The sequence below is a fragment of the Polypterus senegalus genome, chromosome 11 (genome assembly GCF_016835505.1).
Source record: "Polypterus senegalus isolate Bchr_013 chromosome 11, ASM1683550v1, whole genome shotgun sequence".
Classification (NCBI taxonomy): Eukaryota; Metazoa; Chordata; class Cladistia; order Polypteriformes; family Polypteridae; genus Polypterus; species Polypterus senegalus.
The window spans coordinates 165,363,467-165,381,892 of record NC_053164.1 but is presented as its reverse complement, the minus strand read 5'-3'; the positions used below and the strand labels follow the sequence as shown (position 1 = coordinate 165,381,892).

General features: G+C 37.2%; 2 protein-coding genes across 9 annotated transcripts in view; one reads left to right on the top strand and one right to left on the bottom strand.

The window, feature by feature from the left end:
• Nucleotides 1-5,932, bottom strand: part of gnsa (glucosamine (N-acetyl)-6-sulfatase a) — a 103,309-nt gene extending 97,377 nt beyond the window's left edge. Inside the window, exon 1 of one of the 2 annotated variants that reach the window (XM_039770042.1) lies at nucleotides 5,667-5,932. In XM_039770042.1, coding sequence (XP_039625976.1) covers nucleotides 5,667-5,834 — 168 coding nt within the window. In that variant the 5' untranslated portion in view covers nucleotides 5,835-5,932. The remainder of the gene's footprint in view (nucleotides 1-5,666) is intronic. The other variant, XM_039770043.1, reaches the window with a different exon arrangement.
• Nucleotides 5,933-5,975: 43 nt separating this feature from the next.
• Nucleotides 5,976-18,426, top strand: part of LOC120539684 (mis18-binding protein 1-like) — a 53,348-nt gene continuing 40,897 nt past the window's right edge. For 3 of the 7 annotated variants that reach the window (XM_039770039.1, XM_039770040.1, XM_039770035.1), the window contains exons 1-4: nucleotides 6,100-6,140; nucleotides 6,990-7,644; nucleotides 9,904-10,023; nucleotides 16,693-17,024. In XM_039770039.1, coding sequence (XP_039625973.1) covers nucleotides 7,038-7,644; nucleotides 9,904-10,023; nucleotides 16,693-17,024 — 1,059 coding nt within the window. In that variant the 5' untranslated portion in view covers nucleotides 6,100-6,140; nucleotides 6,990-7,037. Of the gene's footprint in view, nucleotides 5,996-6,099; nucleotides 6,141-6,191; nucleotides 6,232-6,327; nucleotides 6,495-6,989; nucleotides 7,645-9,903; nucleotides 10,024-16,692; nucleotides 17,025-18,426 lie in introns of those variants that run through there. The other 4 variants (XM_039770037.1, XM_039770036.1, XM_039770038.1 and 1 more) reach the window with 4 other exon arrangements.

The following is an 18,426-nucleotide window of genomic DNA, read 5'->3' as shown; positions in this document are numbered from 1 at the left end:
AACACTTTAAAGTCTTAACAGTTCACTATAGTGCTGTGTGACAATAACAAAGACTTTCTTAAGGCTGATTTGTGTAGCAGCAAGTGACTAACACATGTACTGTAAAACAGCTCCTACTCTAAACCTGTAATTTGTGCTTTGAAAGTTATATTTTAGATCAAACAAGAGTGCTTGTTAATGTCATGTTATATAGTTGTAACAAGCTGATGTACCTATGACACCTTTTCTATAATGTAACCCTCTTTGTTTTTCTTTTATACTCTACCATATGCATTTGTTGTTTGCCAAAGATTAACAAAAACTTTTGTCTTGTTTCTTCAGTGTTGTTTGCCCAGAGAGAATCTGAAATGTTTTTGCAGGCTTTTTTAGTTACTTTGTGTTAACAATAAGAGAGAAATATTACCAATCAGATTAATTTTACTGGAAAAAGGATTCTATGGAAAAGAGCTGCACTGCTTTTGTTGATGAAGAGGACGATTATCTAATGTTTATGCTGTAGCATTTTCCACATGGGGAAACTAAAAAACGAAAACAGAATTACCTTGGTCTTTCTCATCTAAAAAATTGCCAAATCAGTTATATATCAGTGTTCCCTGTAATGAACTGGCATCTTGTCCAGAGTGTGTTCTTTCTTTGCATCCACTACTTGTAGAACACACACCGGGTCCCCATAACACCGAACTGTACAGTCATGCTAGAAAAATGATGGAGGAGTGCTATTTTATAAAGGAGCTGAATGATTACATATAAATTACATACACATACACACACACACACACACACACAAACTGCACTGGACTAAAGAGTTTTTTTAAAAACAGGCCTTTAATTAAGACTTCAGTTACCATATTAACTACATGCACCACTTGCATACCTTCTATTCTACAATAATAGATAGCAATAATAAAAATCCTCGGGTACTATTTAGAACAGTGGCTAAATTAACAAATGGGAATTCAGATCTATAGTGCAAAACACCAATAGATATTAGCAGTACAGACTTTATGAACTTCTTCAATGAGAAAATTAAAAATATAAGATTCCAGATCTCAGCATCACAGCACAAACCAAATACTAGCTTAGCAGACCCTGTCTCACATTGCATTCAGCACTTTAGTAATTTTATTCCTGTAACTGAGCAGGAAGTCTTAACTTTAATTTCTAAAATGAAGCCCACTACTTGCTCCCTAGATCCAGTGCCAACAAAACTAGTAAAAAGTGCAATGGATGTTCTTGCAGCGCCTATTTGAAACATTATCAATAGTTCATTATTGCATGGCACAGTACCTGTTGCACTAAAAATGTCAGTCATTAAACCATTACTTAAAAAGTCAGACCTAGACCCACAAATACTAAATAATTATAGGACTATTTCAAATTTACCCTTTCTCTCTAAAATACTAGAAATAGTAGTTGCCAATCAGCTTCAAGTCACATCTTACACATTACAATTTATTTGAGAAATTCCAGTCTGGTTTCCGCACTGGTCATAGTACAGAAACGGCACTAACGTGGGTTGTAAATGACATTCTGATATCCTCTGATGAAGAAAGTTCAACTGTAATTATGTTGTTAGACTTAAGTGCAGCATTTGATACCATTGACCATTCTATTTTATTGCACAGACTAGAAAATGATGTTGGGCTTACAGGCACTGTGCTCGCTTGGTTCAGTTCTTATTTATCAAATCGATTCCAATATGTACAGAAATGTGCTGACAGTACTCCATCATTATACACAGAAGTTCAATATGGTGTCCCGCTGGGCTCAGTACTGGGACCTTTACTGTTTTCACTTTCCACGCTCCCACTGTGATCTATCATTAGGAAACATAATGTTAATTTTCACTCGTATGCAGATGACACCCAGTTATACCTTTCATTTAGATCAAATGAAGTTTCTCCGATGTGGTCTTTAATTAGTTGTGTTAGTGAATTAAAGGAGTGGTTGGATGAGAAATATTTGTCTTTAAATACAGATAAAACAGAGATGTTAATTGTTGGAGGGAATGACGTTAATCACAACAATATTCTGTCATCATTTAACTCAGTTGGAATCCCCATTAATTTCACTGAATCAGCCCGAAATCTCTGAGTTATCTTTGACTCTAGCATGTCATTTAAAGCACATATTACAAAGTTGTTCAAATCATGTTTCTTCCATCTTAAAAATGTTAGGAAATTAAGACGCTTTCTAAATAAACAGGATTCTGAGAATTATTTTTTTTTAATCTTATTAATTTTATTGCAATTATTCCATACAAATCAATCAATTTTTACAAAAATTAGGATTGAGAACAAGTCGACCCCCACCCCTGAGAGAGAGAGAGCATGGCCAACGGAGTAAAACTTAAGGCTTGCAAACATACCTAAATTGATGAGTTTGATAAGCCAATAGAGATGAATGGAGAAGAAAAAGAAATTCAGAAATAATTGCTTCCTCTGTGCTTATTCTAAAATATTACTGATCAGATCCTGCCATGTTTTGAAAAAAATCTGTACAGATCCTCTAAATGAGTATTTTATTTTTTCCAATTTCAAATTGTATAAAACATCAGTTTCCCACTGACTTAAAAGAGGAGAGTTAGGATTCTTCCAGTTTAGCAAAATAAGTCTGCGTGCCAAAAGTGTAGTGAATGCAATCACAGTTTGTCCTTCTCCACTTTAAACACATTTGGAAGAACCCCAAACACAGCTGTTAATGGGTTAGGAGGGATTGTGACACCAAGGCTGTCTGAAAGGTAATTAAAAATTTTGGTCCAGAATGATGTTAATTTGGTGCAGGTCCAAAACATGTGACCCAGTGAGGCTGGGACTTGATTGCAGCGTTCGCAGGTTGGATCTTGTCCTGGAAACATTTTGGAGAGTTTTAAGCGAGACAGATGTGCTCGATATATAATTTTGAGTTGAATAATTGTATGCTTTGTGCATATGGAGCTCGAGTGAATTCTCTGCATTGCTATTTTCCACTCCTTCTCTGATATATTAATTGAGAGATATTTTTCCCAGTGTCCTCTTGGATCTTTGAAAGGGAAGGACCGTAAAATAATTTTATATATTACTGAGATGGTGTCTGAGTCCTTGAAATTGAGCAATATTTTTTTCAGCATGGATGAGGATGCAAGATAAGGAAAATCGGGCAGGTTCTGTTTAACAAAGTTCCTAATTTGAAAATAGTGAAAGAAATGTGCAGCTGGAATGTTAAATTTGGAATGTAATTGTTCATAGGATGCAAAGACGTTGTCTATATAAAGATCTCTAAGCAAGTTAATCCCAAATTTTTTCCAGATATTAAAAACTGCATTTGTTTGCAAAGGTTGAAAGAGGTGGTGCTCTTGCAGAGGTGTCATAGATAAAAGCTTCTCCACCTTAAAATGCTTTTTAAATTGGTTCCATATTCTGAGTGAGTGAAGCACAATTGGGTTATTAGTATATTGCTGATAACTTGCATTTTTTGGGGCACAGAGCAGGGAATATAAAGAAGTACTGCAGGATTTTAGTTCTATTGTGGACCAGGACTGTGTATGTTCATCTATTTGTGTCCAAAGAGCTTTGCATTTACTTGTGATGTTTACCCCTAGGTATTTAAACTGTTCTGCAATGATAAAAGATAGGGTGTCTAATCTAATATTATATGCTTGAGAATCCACTGGAAAGAGTACACTTTTATACAGATTAATTCTGAGACCAGAGATCTTAGGATTCCGAGAAATTAATTCATGCATTTATTTCTAGTAGGATTGACTAGTGCAATGTGGTGTTCACTGGATGTTCAATCTGTTCTTTATACAGCCTCCAGTTAATCCAAAATGCTGCTGCAAGAACTATTACAAGAACAAGATAATACGAACACATAAGCCCAGTTGTAAAATCCTTACAATGGCTCCCGGTTAAGTTTAAGGCAGATTTCAAAATCCTCCTTTTAACATATAAAGCATTAAATGGCCAAGGTCCAGCTTACTTGTCTGAATTTATCATGACTTACAAACCAGAGCACACATTAAGATCTCAAGATGCCGGTCTGCTTAGGATTCCAAGGATTAATAAAATAACAGTGGGAGGTCGAGCTTTTAGTTACAGGGCCCCTAAACTGTGGGATGGTCTGCCTGCTACTATAAGGGATGCCCTTTTGGTCTCAGCTTTTAAATCCCGGCTGAAGACTCACTACTTCAGTTTAGCGTATCCTGACTAGAGCTGCTGATTAACTGTACATACTGCATCTCTGTTGTTAATCATTAGCACTAAAACATAAGGAACATGATAGTTATAATATAACATATTCTGTTTCTCTTCTTTGTACTCAAATGTGGCACTTGGTGCCACGGCCCACCTGCCAAGTTATTTTGCCTGCCTAAGGTAAAGACATCCCTGATGGAGGATCGCAGGAATCGTGGGAAAGAGGGGTCCTTTCATCGGATCGGCTGGCCCAGCACTGTTTCAGCCATGGAATGGCTAAATGGGGCAGGCAGCTTGATGGATGAGGTCTCCAGGACTCTAAACAAATCCAAATCATATTATGCGATATCATCTACTGTTAAATTCTGCTACGTACTTCTAAAACTTTTATTTGTATACTGTATTGAGGATTTGTACTGTTCTGTGTATTGTATTGACCCCCTTCTTTTGACACCCACTGCACGCCCAACCTACCTGGAAAGGGGTCTCTCTTTGAACTGCCTTTCCCGAGGTTTCTTCCATTTTTTCCCCTACTGTTTTTTTTTTAATTTTTTTTTTTTTTTGAGGCTGAGGGGCTGTCTAGAGGCAGGGCCTGTTAAAGCCCATTGCGGCACTCCATGTGTGATTTTTAGGCTATACAAAAATAAATTGTATTGTATTTATTGCCATGTGCATATAATACAATGAAATACTTACTTGCACACAAGTGACAGTACAACAGTAACAACAAAAATATACACAGAAAAATAAGCATATATACAAAGAATGAAAAACACACACTCATATATTTACACACAATTCTATATTAATATATTACTCGTACATAAACACATACAGTGTTATTACGACTTGCTGCTCAGTAACACTGGGCACACATGCAAAAACACGTACTGTATTTTTTTTTTATTATGACTGGCTGTTTATATCTTATGCACTGTGGACAGAAAAGTCCCTGAATCTACTGGTACGAGTGTGAATGGGCTATATCGTTTTCTAAAAGGGAGGAGTGAGAAACTCAATGGAGGTCCTTAATAATCCTGTCTGCCTTTCTGATCCTGCATGTGTTAAGTATGTCCTGACGAGAAGGTGTCACCTTCAATATTGTTTTATGGTCTTAAGCGGAGAAGGCAGAAATTTGTGAGAAATCCGCATTGTTTTCAGATATCTTAAGAAGTCGGTAAACCTTTTTGACAACGGCTGAAATGTGCTGCTGTGCCCTCTTCAGCTCATCTGGAATGCACACTCCAAGATCTACTGCCGCTCCGCGTAAACGGATATTTTTTTTTTCTTGTTTAAGGCTGCAGCATTTTACAATGTGCTAAACTTGCATAAAGGAAATCTAATCTGTCCCTCCTAAACTTTTCCAGAAAATACTTTTCCATTAACATTTTTCTACAACGTTTGGATTTAAAGAATGTTGTCAGCTTGAACAGCATTAAACAGTCTTACTACTTCTGAATGCCTACATTTTAAGGAGAATTCTCATCTTACCAGACCACCAATCACAGCATCGAGGTCATCTGTGAGAATCAGAACAATGTTGGGCCTCCGAGCAGATTTCGCATCCACTATCATATCACTTCTAACTAGGCAAAGTGCAATCGCCAACAACACTGCGTAGTGAGATACAAAATTTCTCAAACAGGCAAACAAATCCATTCTTTGGAACCGCAGCCAAGCTTACGGTCGGAGCTTAACAGTCAGCCGCTTGCGAAGCATCTGAAGTCACATGAAGCGCTCATCAGCTGATAGGCGCATTCAGATGACGTCACAATTTCACCACCTGTCTTCTACTTGTTGGGCACGGCACCGCAGATCAGGTAACGACATTCCCTTCCGCCACTTCAGTCAATGACATCATCAGTACGCGCTCATTGTTAACTAGCCAATTAGAAACGTCGCCTTGGGCACGTTATTGCCCAATCAACGTTTTGCATTTCAGATTCAAAAGGTAGTTGGTGGAAGGTGAGTTTGTTTCGATGTGGAATTGTTTATTTCGGAGTATTGTGCTTATAAATAGTGATTTTATGTTAAAGGAATACTAATAAAGCTACAGGTGACAGTCTCAAGTATCTTATTTATTTGTGTGAAAGTGCGAGTTTTGCCTCCTGCGCCAAGTGCGTTGAAATGTGCGTCTGGCTTGGGAATGCTGTAGTTTCTGAAAACGCATTGGTTTGGGGGGCAAAAAGTTGCACTTTTCAAACCACTGTTTAATTGGACAGGATATATATCTTATAACCAAGAGCAGAAACAAAAAAACAGCGTATTCTAATTTTGAGGCCTTGAGTGTTTCTGAAAATTCTGTAGTGCCACTTTTCGGTAAATTAAGAAGTGGTAGTTCTGTAGGTTTCATGCATTTTTAAGCTTGCTTAGCGTTAATGCAGCCGATACGCCTTTTAAGCTAATATATTTCTTAGGCATTGGTTTGTCGTGGGTTTCAGATGTTCACTTTATTTTATATCGAAATAAATCAATGTCTTCGTGTCATTTCAATTGAGCAAGCTTGTGCCTTTCTTTTAAGTTTTGCTAAAATGCACTGGGAGTGGTCAAGGTGAAGGCGTGCAAGGTGTTAAAATACTGATTAGAAAGACCCCCGTTTGTCTGGTCGTGCCGAGTGCTGGGTTTCTTGAATTATTCTATACGCAGCATACTGCTTTACGTGCTATATTATTTTTATTTGCTTGATGGGGTTGTGCTTTATTACATCGTTTTGTTTCGCATACAACACGAGTTTAAAAAATCTATAAAAGTGAGAATCCGTAGTTAAGTATTTTGTAACTATGACATATTTGAACTTTTTTTTTTACTTTTCAGACAAACGTTGGAAATACTTTTGTTGTATTCTGAAGATAACTTAACTGCATGTTAAGTAAATCCGAATACAAGATGCTTCTGTCTCCAGCAAAGACTCCCATTCGTAGAAGGGATGCCTTGCACACAATGGGTATACCCTTTGATGGCCTGATAAGTCAGGCTACTCCTATGAAAGAACTATTGAAAAAGGCTGGGGTTGACTGCAGTGACTCAGAAGAGAAAAATGATGGTCCTGTCTTCGAAGATAAAGCTGTCCGGAAAAAAGTTCTGGAAAGGCCTTCAAAGAAGGTTATGAAGTCCACACGAATTCATGAAAACTTTAATATTGGTTCTGTGCCACGTATGTATTTTCCTGATTTCAGACGTGTTGTGAACAGTTCTCAAAGTAGCTTAGACATATCTAATAATTTCAAAAGCTGTTCCTTGGAGACGCGGAAGAAGCCACGTGCGCCGCATAATGATAATGCAGAAACTAAAAAGTTTAACAAAATACCATTTTCAACTGAATGCTACGTTGCCAATACCAAGAAAGAGACTAAGAAAGAATTTGATCCATTGCTTGAAAGTTCCAAAATGTGGAAACAGAATGCTCCATACACTGAAAAAAGTCCAGTTTTTAATAAATCGGCAGCAAAACTTGGCCAGTATCCTGGAGGTAAGTCAAAGTTTGGTAATATTCGAAGCTCTGAAGCAAATGAAGAACGGAAGACTTTTATTTTCATCCACTAATTTCTCTAGCAAAAATGCGGATTTGCTATGTGAGGTGACCTCTGTTCAAGCAGGGGTCACGGAAGATTGTGTTTCCAGGTATAGTAAAATGAAAGTAGGCTGCAAAAGGCCTATGTCAGCTATTAAGACAATTTTGTAATTTAAAAGCATTCTCCTTCTTGTATGTTTTATTATATGTTAAAATACATATTTCACAATGGTACAAGTTATAGATTATTATAAAAATCTTTTTCTTTACAGTTCACAATATCTTTTGCTTTTATACACGATAAATATGCTTGGAAATTTTGGACAGATTTGTTCTGTTTTCTTTGCTTAGTTTTGTTTTTATCCTAGCAGCTTCGGTTTGTAGTAACAGATTATGTGGAGCTACCAAAGTTCTGAATGTTTTATTTTGTGCCCACAAGTTTTTAACTTTGTGTATACTGTATGTGTGTGTGTGTATGTATGTATATATATATATATGTGTGTGTGTGTGTGTATATATATATGTATATGTATGTATGTGTGTGTGTGTATATATATATATATATATATATATATATATATATATAACTGCTTTGAGTAATGTGTTTTTTTTTTTGTAATGGTAACGAAGATATATTCTTCACTCTCCGTGTTGCACGTCATTCCTGCATGTTATTGGCATCTTAAAGGATCATTCTTCTGAATCACTATGGTGAACACACTTTAGCCCTCCATTTGTTTACAGGCAAAATAGAGCATCCACTTTGTTCTCAGCCTTGGTTTGGAATTATTTGAATAGTAATGCAAGCAAAATTATGTGATGGCAGTTGCAGGCTTAGTACATCCCATAATTTATAAGTTAAAAAGAAAGTGTATTGATGTAGTTTTATTACTATTTTATTCTGAATTGCATTCTTTATTATCTGTATGTATCATTTGGGGAAAATGTGTTCATCTTGCTTCTAAAAGTGCAAATCTATTAGTTGCATTCAGCAAACAGGAATCGTAGTAAATTAACCATCTGAGGTTGGTTCCTGCCATCCATCTGGTGCTTATAGGGTTAGTCTCCTAACCACACACCCTCACTGAAGCCTGAGATCCTAAAATTATAGTAAACCGTTTTGAAATCTATTTCAATTGATAAAGTAATTTTGAGAGAACATTTACATGTGATCCGTGTGTGTTCATAAAATGACTCCCAACTTCACTGAAAAATTTAACCTACAAAGTTGAGAGTATAATATTTTTGCTTTGATAATGTTGATTTAATGTTCACCATATATAATTTGCATTACATTGTAAGCAAAATCGGTCTACTGAAGAAAACCACTTTGCTTTAAGTGTATGCTTTTTAATTTAAAACTCATACATTTATTTAGGGAGACTAAAGCAGACACCAACCCTTCCTTTTGAGGTGGCTTACACAGTAATCATTTGTTTTCTTAAAATGTGGTAGTACATCATGTAAAGCATGTTTGTGTTTTCTTTCTGTGCCAGTTCTAAGACAAAGTAAAGTAATCTTATATGGTGTTAATGGTGAAAAGGAATTGCCAACTAAAGGATCTCCATGCACAGAAGCACTAGTAACTGAAAACATTCAAGCACTTCCTGGCTCAATCCATATTGAGAAAATAAAAATGGATGAAGGTTGGTCTGCCTTGCTTGATGCAGTGTATGACTACAGTAGTGCTGTTGACCTTGGTCTCATAGGTTAAGGTGCCTATTCCAGTATTCATAGTATGTCAAGTCCATAGTGATTATTTTAGGCATTTACATTTGTCAAAAAACACATCTTTTAAAAGCAAATATCTCTGCAGTCCTTATTGGTTTTGTGCACCTGCTCAGTAAGAAGATGCATTCTAATTGCTTTCCAGAAGAGTAAGCCTAAGCTATTTGCACCTTTTTTTACTCTACATCATCTTTTGAATTCTAAATTTGCTTGTACTTACCGTTTTGTAATATAAATATAATCAAAATGTAAGGTTTTATAAATGTGTTTACTTTTGATGGAGAAAAGCACTACTAACAATTACTTTTGTCAATGTGTGTAAGTGCCAGGAGTATCAACTGATATGATTGTGGATGAAAGACAGGAAGGTGGGCTTTTTTTTTTTATTTTATTTAATCTGTTCATAAACTTTGATCTCTTTGACAAAGTGTATTTAGTTACCAGTTGAACTAAACTGTAATAATTCATTACCTTTATTGAATGTTTCAGTGTCATCTATGCAATTTAGAGAACAAGAACTGCCTAATTTTGTAAGAAGTGAAAGGAATAAACAATATCTATTTAAAGTAGCTTCTCCTGCTGAGAGTAGCGACAGTGACATCAGTGAAGGTATGTTTGAAATAATTTTTTGAGAAGAAATACAGTATATGTTGAATTACTGTACTATATTCAGATTCACTGAATTAATTATTGAATGTATTGGCGTTTAAGAAAGCACTTGTTGTATAGTAATTTTCAGTTGCTTGTGGTTTGGCTCAAAAATTGCTTTATTTTTCAAATTTATTGTTACTGAGTATCACTTTAAACTGTAAGATGAAAATCTGTCAAACACAATAAAAAATAAAGTAAAAGATCTCTTCACAATTAAAGTGCACATTTCAGATGTTCAGTGATAATGTTATAGCCTCTTTAGTGTTATGTTTACGGCCTGAAAAATGAGTCAAAAACATGGACGTTGTGTAAATAGATTTTCTGCTCTGTTTATATTGACATTTGGTACAGTATGCCTAACGTTCACTTCTTTCCAGATTTAGTATGTATCCTTTGTATGATATATTTTGAAATAATAACCAATGCACAGCCAGATGTTTTAATTGGAACTGTAGAAGATTGTTCGTTTGTGCATCTTTGGTTTTTCTGTTGCTTGAATATAATGAGCTAGAATACCAATACCTGATCCCCGCAATTGATACACCCCTTGTGTCATTGTAGTTTACCACAGTACAAGGCTTAGTGATTTCCACAAAGTGAATGTTGACAGCTGATGCGTTGTGAACAGTTCTTGGGGGCCAACATCTGTCTTGATGTTCTACTTGATCACAACGATTTTCCCTTTTTGTCATGGACATATTTACGCTCTTTGATTGCATTATGTGACTGAAGACTCCAGGCATATCACAGAGGCTTAGTTATACAGTTCAGTAAGGATCCGTTTCGCTGTAAAGGTCAACGTCTAATGTCCAGTTCAAATTCTCTATTGCTTTATTCAAATAATGGCTTAGTTTATTCTTAAATAGACTTTATAGTTTCTTGTTTACACGCCGTTGTTGTTGAAGGCTTTTTCCCCACTCATGAATATTAATGAATTACCTTCGAGTGGCAAAATGCATAGAAATGCAGGTATTCATGATTTTTTTGCAGTATGATGTCATTTCATCCACTAGATGGAAACAATGCTGTAATAAGATATTTAGTATTAACACTGTAAATCAGATCATATCACTCCAAATTTGACTTGGAAATCACCATAATTACATAGAATTCCCAGCCCAAGTCACATTCGGAGTTAACGGCAACAAGGTTAATAAATTGCTTGGTGAAATTACAGAATTAAACTTGTGCTTTGCTGTCCCATCCAGGATTTGTTTGTTCCTAATGCTGTTGTGGTAAATTTTGCCTTCCTGCTCCACTTCAGTTTATGAATTGTATTAAAAATGGACACCAGAAAATGTTGCTGGCTTATGTTAGAGCTTGCTTTGGCAAAACATATTATTGAATGCTTAATACTTTGATCGAAAAGGGGACCTTTTATATTAGCTTACATCTGAAAAACATAGTGCAGAGACAAATTGAAAATGATTTGACGTTAATTTAAATACTTTAATGTACTGGTAGGGTCAATATAATGTTACATTTTAATTTTATTTCAGGCACAGTTTTCTCATTCTGTGTATCACTATGCTACATTAACTGCCTCAGCAGCTCAGTTAAATATTTAACCCATTTTATTTTTCAAGGTAACTTTTGTGCAATCAGCTGATAAGTGTTCTTAGCAGAGCTATTGTGTGTGAAGTTGCAGCATTGTGTTATATGAAGAAATCATATCTATTAGTTTTGATGGAGGAGCTATGGTAATGGTTATATTTCTTATTTAAAATTATTTGAAGATGCTATCTGTATTACAATATCTTGGTGCCTGTTTGTTCATATGCATGAGGAATTGCATTCGACTAACTTGAAGGCAAACTTTTTCCTTAAGAATTCCTTTGCATTAGTCGGCGTTGTAATCCATTTCTCAAGATAGAGTAAAGCGTTATAGAAAAATTTCATGTTCTTAAATTGCCTTTCCAATAATCATTTTTTTCTCCCAGATTTTTAATTTCCAATTCACCAACATTTAAAGGAATTAAGCAAAAAAAAAACAAAAAAAAAAAACACTAGTGAGTGCCTTTGTTTGGTATGAGAGATTTTGCAGCATAAATTGTTGAGCTTTTGCATGGGGTTTCTGTAGATATGATCCTATATCAAAATTGTAAAATGTATTTCCTTTTGAATTACAGTAATGAAATACAAGCAAATGAATCATATTGTCATTTTTTCAGTGGTTGCACTTGTACAGGCTTAACAGCTGAACAACCACACACTTCTCTTAGTGAGAATGTCTTTTAAGTTTAACATTCACGAAGAGAACTTTACCAAATACTGTACTGTACCCATTATTATGTAGTATGTTTAAAATTAGTTAACATATGATTGATCTTTTTTTTTTTTTTTTTTTTTTAAATGTCATTTTCTGTAGTTTGGCTACTACATGTACAAATTAAATGGAAGTGTGTTCATGAATACAATGATATTGCACGCAAAATGATCAATTACTAATAGCAGAAACATTTCATTTTTAGGTGAATAATTAAAAAAAAGAAAGCAAGTTTTGTTATTAGAAAAAGACATTTGTTATGAAGTGCCACTTTATATTTAACTTCCAAATGTAAACATAGAACATGAACATTTAGGAAACTTGCACAAAATACTCTTATTCTTTTAGTGTCAGTAGTTTAAGTGGTTTGCACAAGGAGATGTTTGTTTAATTTAATGCATTGATATACAGTGGTGTGAAAAACTATTTGCCCCCTGCCTGATTTCTTATTCTTTTGCATGTTTGTCACACAATGTTTCTAATCATCAAACACATTTAACCATTAGTCAAATATAACACAAGTAAACACAAAATGCAGTTTTTAAATGATGGTTTTTATTATTTAGGGAGAAAAAAAATCCAAACCTACATGGCCCTGTGTGAAAAAGTAAATGCCCCTTGTTAAAAAATAACCTAACTGTGGTGTATCACATCTGAGTTCAATTTCCGTAGCCATCCCCAGGCCTGATTTCTGCCACACCTGTTTCAATCAAGAAATCACTTAAATAGGAGCTGCCTTACTAAGAAGTAGACCAAAAGCACCTCAAAAGCTAGACATCATGCCAAGATCCAAAGAAATTCAGGAACAAATGAGAACAGAAGTAATTGAGATCTATCAGTCTGGTAAAGGTTATAAAGCCGTTTCTAAAGCTTTGGGACTCCAGCGAACCACAGTGAGAGCCATTATCCACAAATGGCAAAAACATGGAACAGTGGTGAACCTTCCCAGGAGTGGCCGGCCGACCAAAATTACCCCAAGAGCGCAGAGACGACTTATCCGAGAGGTCACAAAAGACCCCAGGGCAACGTCTAAAGAACTGCAGGCCTCACTTGCCTCAATTAAGGTCAGTGTTCACGACTCCACCATAAGAAAGAGACTGGGCAAAAACGGCCTGCATGGCAGATTTCCAAGACGCAAACCACTGTTAAGCAAAACGAACATTAGGGCTCGTCTCAATTTTGCTAAGAAACATCTCAATGATTGCCAAGACTTTTGGGAAAATACCTTGTGGACTGATGAGACAAAAGTTGAACTTTTTGGAAGGCAAATGTTCCGTTACATCTGGCGTAAAAGGAACACAGCATTTCAGAAAAAGAACATCATACCAACAGTAAAATATGGTGGTGGTAGTGTGATGGCTGTGATAGATGGAACCATGAATTCTACTGTCTACCAAAAAATCCTGAAGGAGAATGTCCGGCTATCTGTTCTTCAACTTAAGCTGAAGCGATCTTGGGTGCTGCAACAGGACAATGACCCAAAACACACCAGCAAATCCACCTCTGAATGGCTGAAGAAAAACAAAATGAAGACTTTGGAGTGGCCTAGTCAAAGTCCTGACCTGAATCCAATTGGGATGCTATGGCATGACCTTAAAAAGGCGGTTCATGCTAGAAAACCCTCAAATAAAGCTGAATTACAGCAATTCTGTAAAGATGAGTGGGCCAAAATTCCTCCAGAGCGCTGTAAAAGACTCATTGCAAGTTATCGCAAACGCTTGATTGCAGTTATTGCTGCTAAGGGTGGCCCAACCAGTTATTAGGTTCAGGGGGCAATTACTTTTTCACACAGGGCCATGTAGGTTTGGATTTTTTTTTTCTCCCTAAATAATAACCACCATCATTTAAAAACTGCATTTTGTGTTTACTTGTGTTATATTTGACTAATGGTTAAATGTGTTTGATGATCAGAAACATTTTGTGGACAAACATGCAAAAGAATAAGAAATCAGGAAGGGGGCAAATAGTTATTCACACCACTGTATATACTTCAAATGTGTCCCAGAGGTGGAGATTGTTCTTCCTGGTCAAACTAAGTTTATTTATTTTTTCAGGAATCCTCTCCTCTGATGCACAATGAGACCATGTTCAACTACATCATGAACCTCCTTAAATTTAACCTTTGTTTTAAACGTTAGAAATTGATAGATGACTGTCTTATAAAAATAGTAAGTACTGAAGAGGTAGTTAAAAGTAACCTAGATAATCATCAAAGCTGGCCAAACTTTTGCAAAATGCAGTTTAATTTAGGGAAGTCCAAATTGCTACCTGCAGGTAAAGGTAACATTAATCAGAAATACAAGATGCAAGACACTGTCCTATAAGAGGGAACATTTCTACAGGATTTAGATGATTACACTGATGACAAATTCTATTGCCTAATTTACAAAAGCAAGTAAAATCCCAATTGGGTTATATTTTAAATTCTGTTAAAAGAATACTCCATCCAAACATGACATTTTTTATACATTACATTGTTACTCCGTGTACTTTTGTAGTGGTGGCCAAGAAAATTTTAAAATTTCATGTTTTCATGCAGAATGGAGAGAGAAAAGCTCATGACACAATTGAAGACATTAGTGATCAGTTCTACAATAGTAATTGATGGGGTGACAAGGTGGTAAAAATCTCACATTGCTCATGTCACTCAAATAATCAGGAAAGCTAAACCCTCATGGGAATCACTTTTTCAATTTGATACAGGACTTGTAACCTACTTGGATATTCTGAGTTGCACAAAGTGATGGTCGTTTTTGCAGGCAATTGAAGTAAAGAATTTCAAAATGAGAACGGGTGTATCTTGTGTGGAACATGGCACGGACACAGGCGAACACAGATGGTTCAATCACCACACATTTATTAAGCATATTTACAGTGCACACAACCTCAAAATCCCCAAAGTCCAGGCCTCACTATCCAATGCTGTCCTTTCTTTCTGGCTGCCTCTCCTCCTAGACCTTGTCCTTCTTCCACCTGACTCAAGCGATCGAATGGAGGGAGGCAGCCCCTTTTATACACACCCGGATGTGCTCCAGGTGCCTCCCGGCAATCTTCCACTGGCTCTCCCCAGTGTGGCGGAAGTGCTTAGGTCCAGGGCTCCAAAGGCATCGGGGCACCCCCTGGTGGTGACCATGGGCTCCTACAGGTTTGAGCTTCCAAGATTAATGACTTGGTTGTAGTGTGTTACCCTTAACATTTTACAATGATTTAATACATCAGTTTGTCTCAAAGGTGGCCCTTGCAATTCCTTTATTCCCCTTCCCGACAAGAAGTAGTGATGGTGGGTGATCGAGATTGTTAGGCCATTTAATCCAGTAATCCCAACATTGGGGAAATACTGAGAACTGTTTCAAGTAAATTGAAATAATGTATTTGCAGACACTTGTGATGAAGAGCGCTGAGCTGAAAGGCAAAGCTCTTGATTTACTGATCAGTCTTTGTCCCTGTCCTCACCTATGCTCATGAGCTTTGTGTAATGGCCAAAGAACTAGATTGCAGATGCAAGCAGCAAAAGGGAGCTTCTGTCCCAGGGTGTCTGGGTTAAGCCTTAGAGAGAGGGTGAGGAGCGCAGACATTTAGGAGGATCTCAAAATAGAGCTGCTGCTCCACTGCGTTGAAAGGAGCAAGTTAAGTTGGTTCAGCCATCTGATTAGGGTGCCTCCAGGATACCTCGCTGGGGAAGTGTTTTGGGCATGGTGGTCTGGGACCATCTTGATATGCCCCCACCGGTGGAGGTGGTGGAGAAGAGAGACGTCTGAGCATCATTGCTTAGACTGCTGCCCCTGTGTCTCGGACCCATATAAGCAGCAGAAAACAAATGTTTGGTTGATTTAAGGAATGTTCTTTTATCAACTCTGCTTTTTTTCCTGCTCAAAAGAATGCAGTCATGGAGCTTGAAGCGGGCATCTCGCAATGAGTTTTTTTTACATCTCTTTTTGTATTTAGCAGCTTGACCTTGTGACAGCAGCTTGAAAATCTCGCCCTTAAAGGGAGGTGCTGTCAATCACCGCCTTCCGATGCTCAGTCCAGGAATGAAGAAAGCTTCCATATGTTAAGTGTGTGGAAATGCAGGCTGTAACAAACTGCACATACAGGACTAATATTTGTGCATTATTTCAATATAGCAATGCTACATTTGTATTTGTTTGCTGATGCTTCATTAACAACATGTGAAGTGCAGTCAAATTAACCAAATTTAATAAATGCATTTAGGTGTTACATTAAACATTTAATGGCAAAACTGTTATTGCGTTAATCTCGTGTTCATGGTGATCAGTCTGCAGCCCTATTTTACACTAATCTCTAAATGACCATTTTTCAAAGATTTATTGCCTTAATGCATTTATGTTTTTGTTTTCCAGATGATCAGGATATAAGTATTCTTTTAGTGTCATTAGATGAGGATGAAAGCACTAATAATGAAACATCTAATGACACCGCGAAGACTGACAGTAATCCCATGGATATTAGTTTGGAATTGCATAATTTGGAGCAAAGGTCTCAGAGACATCCACTGTCCTTTACAAATATTAGCTCGGCAAAAGCCACTTATAATGGTGTGCTTGAAACCCCTGATGTTCAAGACTTTGCAATCAGCCCAAAGATTTACATAACTAAAAGTAAAAACCACAAAAAGCGAAGTGAAAAAAAAGTGCCAGAAATAAAAGTGAATGATACGGATGCAAAAACAGAAGTAAGTGTAATTTATTTTGGTTTTCATTTTAATTAACTGAGCAGGAATTGTCATTTACAGATGTTGCAAAGCAAGTTAGTGTATATGTAGCTGGTGCATGACAATATTCTTAAATAACTAAGTCTGTCCACACATTTTCATACATGGATTAAATGGTACCACTTGTATGGGAAAAAATGTCGTGGTGTATATGTTGATGGCTGGGTCACATGAGGTTTGGGTCTGTATTATTTGTGTTATTCTGCCAATGAAGTCTACTGGAAAATTCTTCCACCATTTCTATGCATGTGACTATTTCCACTTTACACACTACTTAGTCACAACATTAAAACCACCTGAGTAATATTGTGTAGTTTCCCCCACATGCTGCCTGAACAACTCCAATCTGTCGAGGCATGGATTCCACAAGACTTCTGAAGGTGTCCTATGGTGTCTGGCATCAAGATATTAGCAGCAGATCTTCAAGTCCTTGTTTTCTCAGTACATCCCACAAATGCTTGGTTGGATTGAGATGTAGGGAATTGGGAAGCCATATCAATACCTTGAACTGTTTTGTCATGTTCATGAATTATTCCTGAAGACATTTTGCAGTGTGGCGAGGCGAATTATCCTGCTGAAGGAGGCTATTACTATCAGTAAATACCGTTGCCCCTAAGGGGTGTACATAGTGTCCAACAATCTTTAGATAGGTGGTATCTGTTAAAGAAAATCAACTTGAATGTAAGGTACAGTGCATAGCCGCACCCACTACACGATGAAACAACTCGGGATCCCGGTTTGCAACCCCCCCAGGCAGTCACGCGATTCAGTCCCACCCTCCAGAAATGACCCTCTATCTGCCTCAGCCAGGTGCTACGTGGGCGACCCCTTGGATTGGTCCAGCCACTCGGGTCCCCAACAATGAGGATCCTGTAAACCGGATCACCCTCAGGGAAACACGCCACATAGCTGTAGTGCCGTAACTGACGCTCCTTCACAGTGCAGGTAATGTGCTTCATTCGGGACTCCATGAGCAACCAGTCATTCAATACAAAGTCAAACCAACGGTATCCAAGGATTTTCCGGAGAGAGACAGTACCAAACGAATCCAGTCTTCCTCTCAGGTCACTGGATAGCGTCTATGTCTCACAACCATATAGCAAGAATGGAAGCACCAGAACTGTAAAGACTTGGACCATCGTCCTTTTGCATAGATATTGGGAGTGCCACACATCCCTTTCCAACCGCAACCTCATGATCCCCCCCATGCTCTCCCAATCTGTCTGCTGACTTCATAGGAAGAGTCACCAGAGACATGAATGTCACTGCCTAGGTAAGTAAACCTCTCAACAAGGTCAACATTGTCTCCGCAAACAGGCTATTGATGTCTGTGCCCAAGAGGTCATTAAAACCCTGGATCTTG